The sequence below is a fragment of the Physella acuta genome, unplaced genomic scaffold (genome assembly GCF_028476545.2).
Source record: "Physella acuta isolate Inbredline_101_S28 unplaced genomic scaffold, ASM2847654v3 ptg000973l, whole genome shotgun sequence".
Classification (NCBI taxonomy): Eukaryota; Metazoa; Mollusca; class Gastropoda; family Physidae; genus Physella; species Physella acuta.
Genome location: NW_026732490.1, coordinates 3,634 through 21,098, shown reverse-complemented (window position 1 = coordinate 21,098; position 17,465 = coordinate 3,634). Strand labels below are relative to the sequence as shown.

Genomic DNA, 17,465 nt, shown 5'->3' with positions numbered 1-17,465 from the left:
TGACTAAATTCTTCTGATACTCTGTATAAACATACCTGTAGCTTTGGTGACTAAAGTCTTCTGATACTCTGTATAAAAATACCTGTAGCTTTGGTGACCCGAGTCTTCTGATACTCTGTATAAAAATACCTGTAGCTTTGGTGACTAAAGTCTTCTGATACTCTGTATAAAAATACATGTAGCTTTGGTGACCAGAGTCTTCTGATACTCTGTTTAAAAATACCTGTAGCTTTGGTGACTAAAGTCTTCTGATACTCTGTATAAAAATACATGTAGCTTTGGTGACTAAAGTCTTCTGATACTATGTATAAAAATACCTGTAGCTTTGGTGACTAGAGTCTTCTGATACTCTGTATAAAAATACCGGTAGCTTTGGTGACTAAAGTCTTCTGATACTCTGTATAAAAATACCTGTAGCTTTAGTGACTAAATTCTTCTGATAATCTGTATAAAAATACCTGTAACGTTGGTGGCTAAAGTCTTCTGATACTCTGTATAAACATACCTGTAGCTTTGGTGACTAAATTCTTCTGATACTCTGTATAAACATACCTGTAGCTTTGGTGACTAAAGTCTTCTGATACTCTGTATAAAAATACCTGTAGCTTTGGTGACTAGAGTCTTCTGATACTCTGTATAAAAATACCTATAGCTTTGTTGACTAAAGTCTTCTGATACTCTGTATAAAAATACCTGTAGCTTTAGTGACTAAATTTTTCTGATAATCTGTATAAAAATACCTGTAGCTTTAGTGACTAAAGTCTTCTGATACTCTGTATAAAAATACCTGTAGCTTTGGTGACTAAAGTCTTCTGATACTCTGTATAAAAATACCTGTTGCTTTGGTGACTAAAGTCTTCTGATACTCTGTATAAAAATACCTGTAGATTTTTTTACTAAAGTCTTCTGATACTCTGTATAAAAATACCTGTAGCTTTAGTGACTAAATTCTTCTGATACTCTGTATAAAAATACCTGTAACGTTGGTGACTAAAGTCTTCTGATACTCTGTATAAACATACCTGTAGCTTTGGTGACTAAATTCTTCTGATACTCTGTATAAAAATACCTGTAACGTTGGTGGCTAAAGTCTTCTGATACTCTGTATAAACATACCTGTAGCTTTGGTGACTAAATTCTTCTGATACTCTGTATAAACATACCTGTAGCTTTGGTGACTAAAGTCTTCTGATACTCTGTATAAAAATACCTGTAGCTTTGGTGACCCGAGTCTTCTGATACTCTGTATAAAAATACCTGTAGCTTTGGTGACTAAAGTCTTCTGATACTCTGTATAAAAATACATGTAGCTTTGGTGACCAGAGTCTTCTGATACTCTGTATAAAAATACCTGTAGCTTTGGTGACTAAAGTCTTCTGATACTCTGTATAAAAATACATGTAGCTTTGGTGACTAAAGTCTTCTGATACTATGTATAAAAATACCTGTAGCTTTGGTGACTAGAGTCTTCTGATACTCTGTATAAAAATACCGGTAGCTTTGGTGACTAAAGTCTTCTGATACTCTGTATAAAAATACCTGTAGCTTTAGTGACTAAATTCTTCTGATAATCTGTATAAAAATACCTGTAGCTTTAGTGACTAAAGTCTTCTGATACTCTGTATAAAAATACCTGTAGCTTTGGTGACTAAAGTCTTCTGATACTCTGTATAAAAATACCTGTTGCTTTGGTGACTAAAGTCTTCTGATACTCTGTATAAAAATACCTGTAGATTTGGTGACTAAAGTCTTCTGATACTCTGTATAAAAATACCTGTAGATTTTTTTACTAAAGTCTTCTGATACTCTGTATAAAAATACCTGTAGCTTTAGTGACTAAATTCTTCTGATACTCTGTATAAAAATACCTGTAACGTTGGTGACTAAAGTCTTCTGATACTCTGTATAAACATACCTGTAGCTTTGGTGACTAAATTCTTCTGATACTCTGTATAAAAATACCTGTAACGTTGGTGACTAAAGTCTTCTGATACTCTGTATAAACATACCTGTAGCTTTGGTGACTAAAGTCTTCTGATACTCTGTATAAAAATACCTGTAGCTTTGGTGACCAGAGTCTTCTGATACTCTGTATAAAAATACCTGTAGCTTTGGTGACTAAAGTCTTCTGATACTCTGTATAAAAATACATGTAGCTTTGGTGACCAGAGTCTTCTGATACTCTGTATAAAAATACCTGTAGCTTTGGTGACTAAAGTCTTCTGATACTCTGTATAAAAATACATGTAGCTTTGGTGACTAAAGTCTTCTGATACTCTGTATAAAAATACCTGTAAATTTGATGACTAAAGTCTTCTGATACTATGTATAAAAATACCTGTAGCTTTGGTGACTAGAGTCTTCTGATACTCTGTATAAAAATACCGGTAGCTTTGGTGACCAAAGTCTTCTGATACTCTGTATAAAAATACCTGTAGCTTTGGTGACCAAAGTCTTCTGATACTCTGTATAAAAATACCTGTAGCTTTGGTGACTAAAGTATTCTGATACTCTGTATAATAATACCTTTAGCTTTGGTGACTAAAGTCTTCTGATACTCTGTATAAAAATACATGTAGCTTTGGTGACTAAAGTCTTCTGATACTCTGTATAAAAATACCTGTAAATTTGATGACTAAAGTCTTCTGATACTATGTATAAAAATACCTGTAGCTTTGGTGACTAGAGTCTTCTGATACTCTGTATAAAAATACCGGTAGCTTTGGTGACCAAAGTCTTCTGATTTTTCTGGATAAAAATACCTGTAGCTTTTTTGACTAAAGTCTTCTGATATTCTGTATAAAAATACCTGTAGTTTTAGTGACCAGAGTCTTCTGATACTCTGTATAAAAATACCTGTAGATTTGGTGACTAAAGTCTTCTGATACTCTGTATAAAAATACCTGTAGCTTTTTTGACTAAAGTCTTCCGATACTCTGTATAAAAAACTCTGTAGCTTTGTTGAATAAAGTGTTCTGATAATCTCTGTATTAAAATACCTGTAGCTTTGGTGACTAAAGTCTTCTGATACTCTGTATAAAAATACCTGTAACGTTGGTGACTAAAGTCTTCTAATACTCTGTATAAAAATAACTGTAGCTTTGGTGACTAAAGTCATCTGATACTCTGTATAAAAATACCTGTAGCTTTGGTGACTAAAGTCTTCTAATACTCTGTATAAAAATACCTGTAGCTTTAGTGACTAAATTCTTCTGATACTCTGTATAAAAATACCTGTAGCTTTGGTGACTAAAGTCTTCTGATACTCTGTATAAAAATACCTGTAGCTTTGGTGACTAAAGTCTTCTGATACTCTGTATAAAAATACCTGTAGCTTTGGTGACTAGAGTCTTCTGATACTCTGTATAAAAATACCTATAGCTTTGTTGACTAAAGTCTTCTGATTTTTCTGGATAAAAATACCTGTAGCTTTTTTGACTAAAGTCTTCTGATATTCTGTATAAAAATACCTGTAGCTTTAGTGACCAGAGTCTTCTGATACTCTGTATAAAAATACCTGTAGATTTGGTGACTAAAGTCTTCTGATACTCTGTATAAAAATACCTGTAGCTTTAGTGACTAAAGTCTTCTGATACTCTGTATAAAAATACCTGTAGCTTTGATGACTAAAGTCTTCTGATACTCTGTATAAAAATACCTGTTGCTTTGGTGACTAAAGTCTTCTGATACTCTGTATAAAAATACCTGTAGATTTGGTGACTAAAGTCTTCTGATACTCTGTATAAAAATACCTGTAGATTTTTTTACTAAAGTCTACTGATACTCTGTATAAAAATACCTGTAGCTTTAGTGACTAAATTCTTCTGATACTCTGTATAAAAATACCTGTAACGTTGGTGACTAAAGTCTTCTGATACTCTGTATAAACATACCTGTAGCTTTGGTGACTAAAGTCTTCTGATACTCTGTATAAAAATACCGGTAGCTTTGGTGACCAAAGTCTTCTGATACTCTGTATAAAAATACCTGTAGCTTTGGTGACCAAAGTCTTCTGATACTCTGTATAAAAATACCTGTAGCTTTGGTTACTAAAGTCTTCTGATACTCTGTATAAAAATACCTGTAGCTTTGGTGACTAAAGTCTTCTGATACTCTGTATAAAAATACCTGTAGATTTGGTGACTAAAGTCTTCTGATACTCTGTATAAAAATACCTGTAGATTTTTTTACTAAAGTCTTCTGATACTCTGTATAAAAATACCTGTAGCTTTAGTGACTAAATTCTTCTGATACTCTGTATAAAAATACCTGTAACGTTGGTGACTAAAGTCTTCTGATACTCTGTATAAACATACCTGTAGCTTTGGTGACTAAATTCTTCTGATACTCTGTATAAAAATACCTGTAACGTTGGTGACTAAAGTCTTCTGATACTCTGTATAAACATACCTGTAGCTTTGGTGACTAAAGTCTTCTGATACTCTGTATAAAAATACCTGTAGCTTTGGTGACCAGAGTCTTCTGATACTCTGTATAAAAATACCTGTAGCTTTGGTGACTAAAGTCTTCTGATACTCTGTATAAAAATACATGTAGCTTTGGTGACCAGAGTCTTCTGATACTCTGTATAAAAATACCTGTAGCTTTGGTGACTAAAGTCTTCTGATACTCTGTATAAAAATACATGTAGCTTTGGTGACTAAAGTCTTCTGATACTCTGTATAAAAATACCTGTAAATTTGATGACTAAAGTCTTCTGATACTATGTATAAAAATACCTGTAGCTTTGGTGACTAGAGTCTTCTGATACTCTGTATAAAAATACCGGTAGCTTTGGTGACCAAAGTCTTCTGATACTCTGTATAAAAATACCTGTAGCTTTGGTGACCAAAGTCTTCTGATACTCTGTATAAAAATACCTGTAGCTTTGGTTACTAAAGTCTTCTGATACTCTGTATAAAAATACCTGTAGCTTTGGTGACCAGAGTCTTCTGATACTCTGTATAAAAGTACCTGAAGCTTTGGTGACCAAAGTCTTCTGATACTCTGTATACTAATACCCGTAGCTTTGTTGAATAAAGTCTTCTGATACTCTGTATAAAAATACCTGTAGCTTTGGTGACTAGAGTCTTCTGATACTCTGTATAAAAATACCTATAGCTTTGTTGACTAAAGTCTTCTGATTTTTCTGGATAAAAATACCTGTAGCTTTTTTGACTAAAGTCTTCTGATATTCTGTATAAAAATACCTGTAGTTTTAGTGACCAGAGTCTTCTGATACTCTGTATAAAAATACCTGTAGATTTGGTGACTAAAGTCTTCTGATACTCTGTATAAAAATACCTGTAGCTTTTTTGACTAAAGTCTTCCGATACTCTGTATAAAAAACTCTGTAGCTTTGTTGAATAAAGTGTTCTGATAATCTCTGTATTAAAATACCTGTAGCTTTGGTGACTAAAGTCTTCTGATACTCTGTATAAAAATACCTGTAACGTTGGTGACTAAAGTCTTCTAATACTCTGTATAAAAATAACTGTAGCTTTGGTGACTAAAGTCATCTGATACTCTGTATAAAAATACCTGTAGCTTTGGTGACTAAAGTCTTCTAATACTCTGTATAAAAATACCTGTAGCTTTAGTGACTAAATTCTTCTGATACTCTGTATAAAAATACCTGTAGCTTTGGTGACTAAAGTCTTCTGATACTCTGTATAAAAATACCTGTAGCTTTGGTGACTAAAGTCTTCTGATACTCTGTATAAAAATACCTGTAGCTTTGGTGACTAGAGTCTTCTGATACTCTGTATAAAAATACCTATAGCTTTGTTGACTAAAGTCTTCTGATTTTTCTGGATAAAAATACCTGTAGCTTTTTTGACTAAAGTCTTCTGATATTCTGTATAAAAATACCTGTAGCTTTAGTGACCAGAGTCTTCTGATACTCTGTATAAAAATACCTGTAGATTTGGTGACTAAAGTCTTCTGATACTCTGTATAAAAATACCTGTAGCTTTAGTGACTAAAGTCTTCTGATACTCTGTATAAAAATACCTGTAGCTTTGATGACTAAAGTCTTCTGATACTCTGTATAAAAATACCTGTTGCTTTGGTGACTAAAGTCTTCTGATACTCTGTATAAAAATACCTGTAGATTTGGTGACTAAAGTCTTCTGATACTCTGTATAAAAATACCTGTAGATTTTTTTACTAAAGTCTACTGATACTCTGTATAAAAATACCTGTAGCTTTAGTGACTAAATTCTTCTGATACTCTGTATAAAAATACCTGTAACGTTGGTGACTAAAGTCTTCTGATACTCTGTATAAACATACCTGTAGCTTTGGTGACTAAAGTCTTCTGATACTCTGTATAAAAATACCTGTAGCTTTGGTGACCAGAGTCTTCTGATACTCTGTATAAAAATACCTGTATCTTTGGTGACTAAAGTCTTCTGATACTCTGTATAAAAATACCTGTAGCTTTGGTGACCAGAGTCTTCTGATACTCTGTATAAAAATACCTGTAGCTTTGGTGACTAAAGTCTTCTGATACTCTGTATAAAAATACCTGTTGCTTTGGTGACTAAAGTCTTCTGATACTCTGTATAAAAATACCTTTAGATTTGGTGACTAAAGTCTTCTGATACTCTGTATAAAAATACCTGTAGTTTTTTTTACTAAAGTCTTCTGATACTCTGTATAAAAATACCTGTAGCTTTGGTGACTAAAGTCTTCTGATACTCTGTATAAAAATACCTGTAGATTTTTTTACTAAAGTCTTCTGATACTCTGTATAAAAATACCTGTAGCTTTAGTGACTAAATTCTTCTGATACTCTGTATAAAAATACCTGTAACGTTGGTGACTAAAGTCTTCTGATACTCTGTATAAACATACCTGTAGCTTTGGTGACTAAAGTCTTCTGATACTCTGTATAAAAATACCTGTAGCTTTGGTGACCAGAGTCTTCTGATACTCTGTATAAAAATACCTGTAGCTTTGGTGACTAAAGTCTTCTGATACTCTGTATAAAAATACCTGTAGCTTTGGTGACCAGAGTCTTCTGATACTCTGTATAAAAATACCTGTAGCTTTGGTGACTAAAGTCTTCTGATACTCTGTATAAAAAATACCAGTAGCTTTGGTGACTAAAGTCTTCTGATACTCTGTATAAAAATACCTGTAGCTTTGGTGACCAGAGTCTTCTGATACTCTGTATAAAAATACCTGTAGCTTTGGTGACTAAAGTCTTCTGATACTCCGTCAACCTGTGATTGTATCTGGGCTTCAGCACATCTTCCCAAGTGATGGCTCCTAGTGCATTCAGTGAAGACGACACGGAGCTAAACAAAGTGGAGATGGAGTTTAAACTTTGGAAATAGGCTTTAACAACTAACAATGAGCTAAAATATTGTACTCTGTTAATACTTTTAACTCAGAGCTAAAACAGTGAACTCGAAGCTAAAACCCTAATACATGTTGACATGTATTTGGCAATATTTCTGTGACCGTTTCACCTCAACGCCCCAGCAAACAGACAAGCTATAAATAGTCCAGGAACTCCGGGGTATCCCAAAGTCTCCATCACAAAATAGGGAACTAGCTGGGGATTTAAAAGAAAACTTTAACTGAGATTAAGATGAACAGGATATAGAATATCAGTAAGAATAGACAAAATATAAATTACATCTGTAAACATCAATCTTTATGTCAATTAGAACATATTCGAATTATTTATAAAAATAGTCACGCCGTTGCCTCCCCCTCCCCCCCACCCCACAATAACCCACCTGGTTGGAGTTGTGCACCAGTTCCTGACCAAGTGGGTCACAGTTTTGTTCCGAGTAGTAGGCGAACACTACAATACCAGACAGGCAGCTCAGCGTGCCCATGATGAAACTCCCGAGGACATTGAGCAGAACGGACCTAAAATCACAAGAACTTTACGTAATATAATACTAGTAGGTATATATATATAAACAAACTAAACATTTGTCGACGACCCCCAAACTTTTTGTACTAGTAAAGATGTATATATATATATATATATATATATATATATATATATATATATATATATATATATATATATATATATATATATATATATATATATCCTGCTTATAATCACTTCGATCAGTTTGAATTAAGAACGTCTGGTCTAGAAACTTATATTGTCAAATGAAGAAGACTCACGTCTTAGCCTTGTGTAGTGTAGGGAGACTGGAGAAGCGCTGGACACTGGCCTGATTAAAGCCGTACACCCCCATCCACGTCACAGCTGATCCAAACACCAGGCTCCACACTGATTGACGTGTCAGTGGATTGGGGTCCAAACTTTGGTTATAGAAACATACACGTATATGTACACAATTACATATACACATTTACATATACACATTTACATATACACATTATATATACACATTTACATATACACATTTAATTTTACACATTTACATATATACATTTACACATACCCATTTACACATACACATTTACACATACACATTTACACATACACATTTACAGATACTAAAATATAATCAGGGTTTCTTTCAGTCATCTTTTCGTAGCACATCCACTTCCCTCACAGAAGAAAATTAAAAACAATTACTAATTAAAACAGATAAGCTAACAGTGACCCTACCCCCGGAGAAACCTGTCTGAAAGAAGCGCTGAATATATGTTTTAGAGAGTAGTGAGCGACCTTTGACCAAAAGGCTAAACATGCCCAGAGAGCTACCTGCGACCAAATAAATATGCCCAGAGATCTATCTGCGACCAAAGGCTAAATATGCCGAGAGCTACCTTTGACCAGAAGGCTAAATATGCCGAGAGCTACCTTTGACCAGAAGGCTAAATATGCCGAGAGCTACCTTTGACCAGAAGGCTAAATATGCCGAGAGCTACCTTTGACCAGAAGGCTAAATATGCCCAGAGAGCTACCTTTGACCACAAGGCTAAATATGCCCAGCGAGCTACCTTTGACCAGAAGGCTAAATATGCCCAGAAAGCTACCTGCGACCAAAAGGCTAAATATGCCCAGAGAGCTACCTGCGACCAAAAGGCTAAATATGCCCAGAGAGCGACCTGCGACCAGATGACTAAATAAGCCCAGAGAGCTACCTGCGACTATAATTTAAAACAGCCTCAGATTAACGTTAAGATTAAAACTTTCGCTTTTGGCTAGTTGTGTACATTAAGTAATGTTCCTTCTCAGACCTAGCGATCCACGGGGCAGATGAAGTAGAGTTCATATGTTTCTTGACCTCGATATATGAAGGAATGGTTTCGTCAGCACTATGTCCAGCCGCTTTTTACTTTCCCCAGTGTAAATTAGGTAGCATAAAAGCTGGGTAGACTCTGGAACGTCTTACAGTTATAAGTTCGAACCGAGAACCGAACTCGAGACCTTCGGAATTACTGCCAGATGGTCTACCGTTCGGTCACACCGTCCAGAGATAAACTGTGAAGTGCGATTTGTTTTTAAATAAACGTGAACATACTTGAAGAATTTGATCCTGTCCCACGCCTCATTGATCTCCCACACACGTGACATACCACCAACTTTTAGAGTACCCTGAAACAACAGGTCAAAGGTTATAACGACATGATCAAATCCTTCAAATCTAAATCAAATTGTTCTGAATGCTAAAAACACAATTGACATAAACCAACCTGAATGACAATGGCCAAAATACCAGCCAGCATTATCACCGATTGGAAGACATCTGTCCAGATTACCGCTTTCATACCACCCTAAAACAGTTTGATTATATATATATTATATTATATTATATTATATTATATTATATTATATATATATATATATATATATATATATATATATATATATATATATATATATATATATATATATATATATATATATATATAGATATATATATATATCCTATATCGTTGATATCTTTGAACACAGTTGCCTAATAGAATGATCGTCTCTATATTTTAAGGGAAGTTATGTGTTTAGATAGTTGAGGATGAATCGACCAATCAACAGCTACTTCCTGTTTTTAAAAATTCATATTTTCAGGTCATTAACCTTTGCCGGCGTCTTTGTATAAAGCAGATCAATGCTCCGAGTAACCCATTTATTTGAACACAAGTCATCAAGTAGGCCGGCATAAATTATCTGAATCGACCCGACTTACAATTGCTGTATATAAAGTAGCAACAGCTCCAATACTGACAATGGTTGCCCACGATGGAAAGCCCGTCACTGAAAAAAAAAAACATCTATTGTGTGTTCATTGTAATTATACAACAACAACAGCACTAATCACATTCAGAACAAAGCAGGCAACAAGTTCAGAAATTCAGTTCTAGTTAAACAAATTCAACAACAATTTAAGTTTCAATAAACGACCGTGAATATTGTCCCCATTTTACCTGACCTGTGAAATAGAAAATAAGACAAAGATCTGACCTGCTTCTAGAGCTGTAGCCGGAGCAAATGATGCCACACCCATGTAGATCACCTGAGGATAGATGACGGCCTTTAAATGGTTTCTCATATATCATGATATTCTCATATAGCATCTACATGTTCGCATATACCATCTAAATGTTCTCATATAACATCTACATCTTCTCATATACCATCTATATTTTCTCATATACCATCCAAATGTTCTCAAATACCATCAACATGTCATATACCATCTACATGTTCGCATATGCCATCTAAATGTTCTCATATACCATCTACACATTCTCATTTACCATCTAAATGTTCTCATATACCATCTACATGTTCTCATATACCATCTACACATTCTCATTTACCATCTACGTGTTCTCATATACCATCGTCATGTTCTCATATACCATCTACATATTCTCATATACCATCTACATGATTTCATTTACAATCTAAATGCTTTCATATACCATCCAAATGTTCTCATGTACCATATAATGATGTTCTCATATTAAATTACTAACACAATGGACACATTTGAGACAAAAAGTGACTAGAAAACAGGTTTGAATGCAACAAAACCAGGATTTTGTTTTAGCCAATAGCACTGTCCGCCATTTTTTCTATTAAGTCCTACCAAAAACATTTTAAACTACTCAACTTACTCTGATGCTTCAGTTAACTTACAAGAATCATAAAAATGTTACCTGGGCAAGTGGCATGAAAAAACTTTACCTGGGAAAGTACCATGAGAAATGTTCCAACCAAACGGACACCTTTGGACTGGAATCTTTTTTCCAAGTACTGTATAGATAATGATATATATATATATATATATATATATATATATATATATATATATATATATATATATATAATTTATTTATCTATATTGTGCTCTTTTAAATTATCCTCTACGATATAAATATTTTACCCCTCAACAAGCAAGTCGTTTAATATTCACTGACCTCATATACGCTTGTAAGCTTTAGAGGGTAGATGAGTGGTACAAACACAAAGGCAGCGATGGTGACGCCGAGCATACAGCCAAAAGTATCTACATAATACTCGGTGCCCTGGGTAGGGTTGAATTACATACAAATACATTTCAATATTCATTTGATTTAATTAAGTTTCTAAAATATGAAAGCATCAATTATGTGGATATACGACTATCATAAAAAAACGCAATTAAATGCTGAGTTCACCTGCCCCTACATAGTATGTTACCTCTGTCGTCTTCCCTACCTGTGTGTACATTTCTGCTGGAGTTCCAACAATCGAAATGGCGGAAATTTGTGAAACCAACATGGAAATAGATACAGGTATAATGTGCATGTTTCTGTTTCCCATTAGGTATTCACCTGTTTTAATCAATAGTATCAATAACCAGGCAATATTAGAGATCTACAATAAACACACATTAGTACCAGATAACACCAGATCTACAACAAACACACATTAGTACCAGATAACACCAGATCTACAACAAACACACATTAGTACCAGATAACACCAGATCTACAACAAACACACATTACTATCTTATAACACCAGCGTCTTCACTAGGAGTGGTACGGTAAACCTGGGTCGCACCCTCGACACCAATGACGAGAAATACTTAAACTACAATTTAGTGTTACCACAATGCTATGTCTAGTAGCGTGTGCAACTGACAGGAATTTAAGCTGAGTTTCTCATTTCTCTTTGTCCATATTACTTGCTATTAAATCTGACAAAATCGATGAATCAAAACTGACACTTTATTAATTAAACTAAAAATTAAATATAATAAGCCCGTGACAGACGGATAGGTAGGTAAGCAGTCAGGCAGGAAAGCAGGTAGGCAGGTAAACAGGTAGGCAGGTAAGCAGGTAAGCAGGTAGGCAGGTAAGCAGGCAGGCAGGCAGGTAAGCAGGCAGGCAGGTAAGCAGGCAGACAGGTAAGCAGGTAGGCAGGTAAGCAGGCAGGCAGGTAAGCATGCAGGCAGGTAAGCAGGCAGGCAGGTAAGCAGGCAGGCAGACAGACAGACAGACAGACGACAGACGGACAGACAGACAGAAAGACAGACAGAAGACAAACAGACAGACAGACAGACAGACAGACAGACAGACAGACAGACAGACAGACAGACAGACAGACAGACAGACAGACAGACAGACAGACAGACAGACAGACGGACAGACGGACAGACAGACAGACGGACAGACAGAAAGACGGACAGACGGACAGACGGACAGACGGACAGACGGACAGACGGACAGACCGACAGACGGACAGACGGACAGACAGACAGACAGACAGATAGACCGACAGACGGACAGACGGAAGGACGGACGGACGGACGGACGGACGGACGGACAGTAGTATATTAGGTCACTTTTGGGTCTTAGGCGCAGGCGCAGGCGCAGCCTGGGACAATAAGATATAGTAAAACACTCCGGAGGGGGAGGGGGATGCGGGGGGGGGGGGGGGGAGGGGGATGCGCAGGCGCAGGGGGAGGGGTAGGGGGAGTTGGTCAGTAGGTCACCTACGGTGACCTTGTGACGTAATCACCAGCGGTGACCTTGTGACGTAATCACCGGGGTACTAGTTACGTAATCAGTGACCTAGTGACGTAATCAGTGACCTTGTTACGTAATTTTAATGAGTTTTTAATTTTTAATTAGTTTAATTATTATTTTTTAATTTAAATTTGATTTTTAATTAGTTTGATTTTAATTTTTAATTTTAATTTAATTTTTCTTAACTAGTTACGTAATTTGATTTTAATTTTTTAAATTTTTAAATTTTATTTTTAAATTTTATAGTTGTTTATTTATTTTGTTATGTAATTGTTATTAACTAGTTACGTAACTTGATTAGTTGTTTGATTTTAATTAATTTGATTTTTTAAATTTTTAATTAATTTTTATTAACGAGTTACATAATTTGATTATTTGTTTGATTTTAATTGATTAAATTTTTTAATTTTTAAAATTGTTATTTTTTTTTAAATTTTATTTTTAATTGTTGTTTACTTGTTGTTTAATTTGTTGGTTTATTTATATTGTGTAATTTTTTATTGACTAGTTACGTAATTTTAATTTTTTTTTATTAACTAGTTACATAATTTGTTTTTTAAATTAGTTTTTAATTAGTTTGATTTTAATTAATTTGATTTTAATTACTTTGTATTTTGTTTGTTTACTTTTAATTGTTATTTTGTAATTTTAAATTTTATTTTATAATTAGTTTGATTTTTTAAATTTTAATTAATTAAAATTTTAAATTTTTAAGGGGGGAGGCTCCAGAAAAAAACAACTTCTAAATTAAAAGCTTTTATTGATTCATTTGTGTATATCTAAGTTAGGGTACTTGAAGGAAAATATTTCCATGCACCAGGGACTCTTTTGAAAATATGGTTGCCATGGCAACGGCGGCCATCTTGAAAAAAACATCCTTTTCTGGAGTTCTAAAATTTCATAAACTAACATAAACATCGACTATATAACCATTGATCCTTCTTGTACTAACGCTAATAGAGTCAGCTGGCTAGTTTTTGTAACAGAAATCACTCTAGAAATATTTTTTTTAATTTTCAAAATTTGGTTGAGGTTAAACATCGCCATGTTTTCAAATATCGCGATGCAAGCCACGTTCTCTCCCCTCTTACTTAGTAATCGCCTTCTCTACCCATTGTTTACAACACGATTACAAAGAAAAAATATCCCACCCCTCGACTTGAGACATAAAATACAAAAGTGTATTGTGCCTTGTCGTCACAGAAAACAAAAACGGTTGTTAACCATTGTCTTCCGAAATTATTTTTTAACTTGTTAACGAAATTGAATGTTTAGTTAAGGAATCTGACGAGAATTTTTTCACATTTCAGGATGGTGACACTTTTTTGAAAACACTCTTTCCTGTAAATAAAATAAGGGTCACTTTTGTTGTCGCCATGATAATGTATACCTATAAGTTCTCTCCGCCTTTACCGACCTAGTATGAATTTCGCGCGCGCGTGTGTGCGTGTGTGTGTGTGTGTACATGTATCTCAAAAAACGTATTATGTCTACACCTGGGCGACAAGTCATAGTCAAAAAGGCCTAATTCATTACAGATCTATAGGAAACCCCTCTTTACATGTACTTACGTTAGGGACAGTAAACTCGGTTGAATAAAAAATGTATTTAAATATATAGAGTTATAGAACCTTAAAGTTAACAGCTGATGAAAAAATAAAATAAAAAATAAAATTAAAACCCACCTCCTCACCCACCTGACTTAGGTGGTGGAATCTTTTACTATATATCCATTACTCCTACTCGTGTTCGCCCTTCACCCACCTTCTCCCCCTTCACCCACCTGTTCACCCTTCACCCACCTGCTCACCCCCCCCCCCCCCTCACCCGCCTGCTCACACCCCTCACCCATGTTACTATAATCGAATATGTATTGAACACTTGTTAAGTTTATTTGTCTCAGGGTGGCCGGTTGGTACTCAGATCGAAAGAAAATCGGAACGGTATGATATGTGAACATAGTTAATGGCCAGTTGTAGTCTAATGAAAAAAAAACCGAGAGCCACTGCTAAGTGTGGCGCCCAACACACGAGGTCGACGCGGGTCGATCAATATTATTTCTTTACTCGATCAAAAACCTATGACACTGTGCGTATAACTGTTAGTGGAAAGTGTGGCGACAGCTGTCGCATGTTGGTTAATGCCTCGCTGAGAAGCGCTTAATGGTTTCGCGTTAATTACCAGACCCTATGCTGTGGTCGCTTCAGTGAATCCGACATCAATCAATGGCCCCTGACAAAAAACGGGCAGCACGGGAAAACCTAACTAGTAGATCGATAAGTAACAGCTGTCGCTAATGAGTAACAGTTGTCGCTAATGGTTGTCTTTAATGAACTTTCTATTTTCGGTACACGTTCGTCGTGTTGAAGAACTTAACCTGTTTTTTTATACACATTCGTTGTGGAGGAGAATTTAAATCAACATACAAAGAAATAAAATGAATTAAACCAAACAAATAAACAACAAGTAAACAACAATTAAACTAATTAAAATTAATTAAAATTTAAAAATAAAATTTAAAAATTTAAAATTAAAAAAATCAAACTAATTATAAAATAAAATTTAAAATTACAAAATAACAATTAAAAATAAACAAACAAAATACAAAGTAATTAAAATCAAATTAATTAAATTCAAACAAATTAAAAACTAATTAAAAAAACAAATTATGTAACTAGTTAATAAAAAAATAATTAAAATTACGTAACTAGTCAAAAAAAAATTACACAATATAAACAAACCAACAAATTAAACAACAAGTAAACAACAATTAAAAAAAAAAATTAAAAAAAAATAACAATTTTAAAAATTAAAAAATTTAATCAATTAAAATCAAACAAATAATCAAATTATGTAACTCGTTAATAAAAATTAATTAAAAATTTAAAAAATCAAATTAATTAAAATCAAACAACTAATCAAGTTACGTAACTAGGTAATAACAATTACATAACAAAATAAATAAACAACTATAAAATTTAAAAATAAAATTTAAAAATTTAAAAAATTAAAATCAAATTACGTAACTAGTTAAGAAAAATTAAATTAAAATTAAAAATTAAAATCAAACTAATTAAAAATCAAATTTAAATTAAAAAATAATAATTAAACTAATTAAAAATTAAAAACTCATTAAAATTACGTAACAAGGTCACTGATTACGTCACTAGGTCACTGATTACGTAACTAGTAACCCGGTGATTACGTCACAAGGTCACCGCTGGTGATTACGTCACAAGGTCACCGTAGGTGACCTACTGACCAACTCCCCCTACCCCTCCCCCTGCGCCTGCGCATCCCCCTCCCCCTCCGCATCCCCCTCCCCCTCCGGAGTGTTTTACTATATCTTATTGTCCCAGGCTGCGCCTGTGCCTGCGCCTGGAGTATTTTACTATATCTCATTGTCCCAGGCTCCCCCTCCCCCTCCGGAGTATTTTACTATATCTCGTTGTCCCAGGCTCCCCCTCCCCCTCCGGAGTATTTTACTATATCTCATTGTCCCAGGCTGCGCCTGCGCTAACGACCCAAAAGTGACCTAATATACTACTGCTGGCTAGCTGACAGACAGACAGACAGACAGACAGACAGACAGACAGACAGACAGACAGACAGACAGACAGACAGACAGACAGACAGACAGACAGACAGACAGACAGACAGACAGACAGACAGACAGACAGACAGACAGACAGACAGACAGACAGACAGACAGACAGACAGACAGACAGACAGACAGACAGACAGACAGACAGACAGACAGACAGACAGACAGACAGACAGACAGACAGACAGACAGACAGACAGACAGACAGACAGACAGACAGACAGACAGACAGACAGACAGACAGACAGACAGACGGACAGAAAGACAGACAGACAGACAGACTGAGGCAAAATCGCATATCTAAAAGCTACACTCTGGAAGGTGTAAAACGTAGAGGTTTGTAAAAAATGGTGATTTTTTATTATCTGCACGATTACCATGCTCTATATTTTTCACATACACACGCACACACATAAAAAAGTGCAGTGTTTTTCCCCTCTGTTTTTCCCCTTACTTAATTTCTATTTTGGTGCCCCTCATGTATTCTATATTTGTCTCCCTTAACCTTGTATTCTATATTTATCTCCCCTTACCTTGTGTTCTCTGTTTGCCTCCCCTGAGAGCGAACCAAACTCCTATAGCCATTGATATGATCAACATGGCGGCAAAGACAACATAGTCGACAGGGCCGAAAGCGTTCTTCACCACAACCATTTTGATTGAGCTTCAGATGAAGGATATACACATCGTACATTGGTAGTTTCCAGAAAGTATATTGTTCAACCAAAATTGAATATTTTATAATATTTGAGAAATAAGTACAAAATTACACCAGGTTTTACTAAGGCTAGAAATATTGAAACAAATAATTACTAGTAATTAATTTTCATTTGGATTAGTAGAGTCAGTGAGTGGTCGTGATAGGGGATGTTATATTATTTAATATAGATAA

At 34.9% G+C, this 17,465-nt stretch overlaps 1 protein-coding gene across 1 annotated transcript in view; it reads right to left on the bottom strand.

Annotated features, from left to right (window-relative positions):
- Positions 1-17,264, bottom strand: part of LOC131954107 (sodium-coupled monocarboxylate transporter 1-like) — a 30,508-nt gene extending 13,244 nt beyond the window's left edge. The window contains exons 1-12 of the mRNA XM_059317629.1: positions 17,107-17,264; positions 11,654-11,769; positions 11,374-11,481; positions 11,141-11,209; positions 10,412-10,463; positions 10,137-10,204; positions 9,643-9,723; positions 9,471-9,544; positions 8,158-8,298; positions 7,752-7,887; positions 7,479-7,564; positions 7,189-7,304 (exon numbers count right to left, since the gene is read on the bottom strand). Coding sequence (XP_059173612.1) covers positions 7,189-7,304; positions 7,479-7,564; positions 7,752-7,887; positions 8,158-8,298; positions 9,471-9,544; positions 9,643-9,723; positions 10,137-10,204; positions 10,412-10,463; positions 11,141-11,209; positions 11,374-11,481; positions 11,654-11,769; positions 17,107-17,227 — 1,168 coding nt within the window. The 5' untranslated portion in view covers positions 17,228-17,264. The remainder of the gene's footprint in view (positions 1-7,188; positions 7,305-7,478; positions 7,565-7,751; positions 7,888-8,157; positions 8,299-9,470; positions 9,545-9,642; positions 9,724-10,136; positions 10,205-10,411; positions 10,464-11,140; positions 11,210-11,373; positions 11,482-11,653; positions 11,770-17,106) is intronic.
- Between the last annotated feature and the right edge of the window lie 201 nt (positions 17,265-17,465).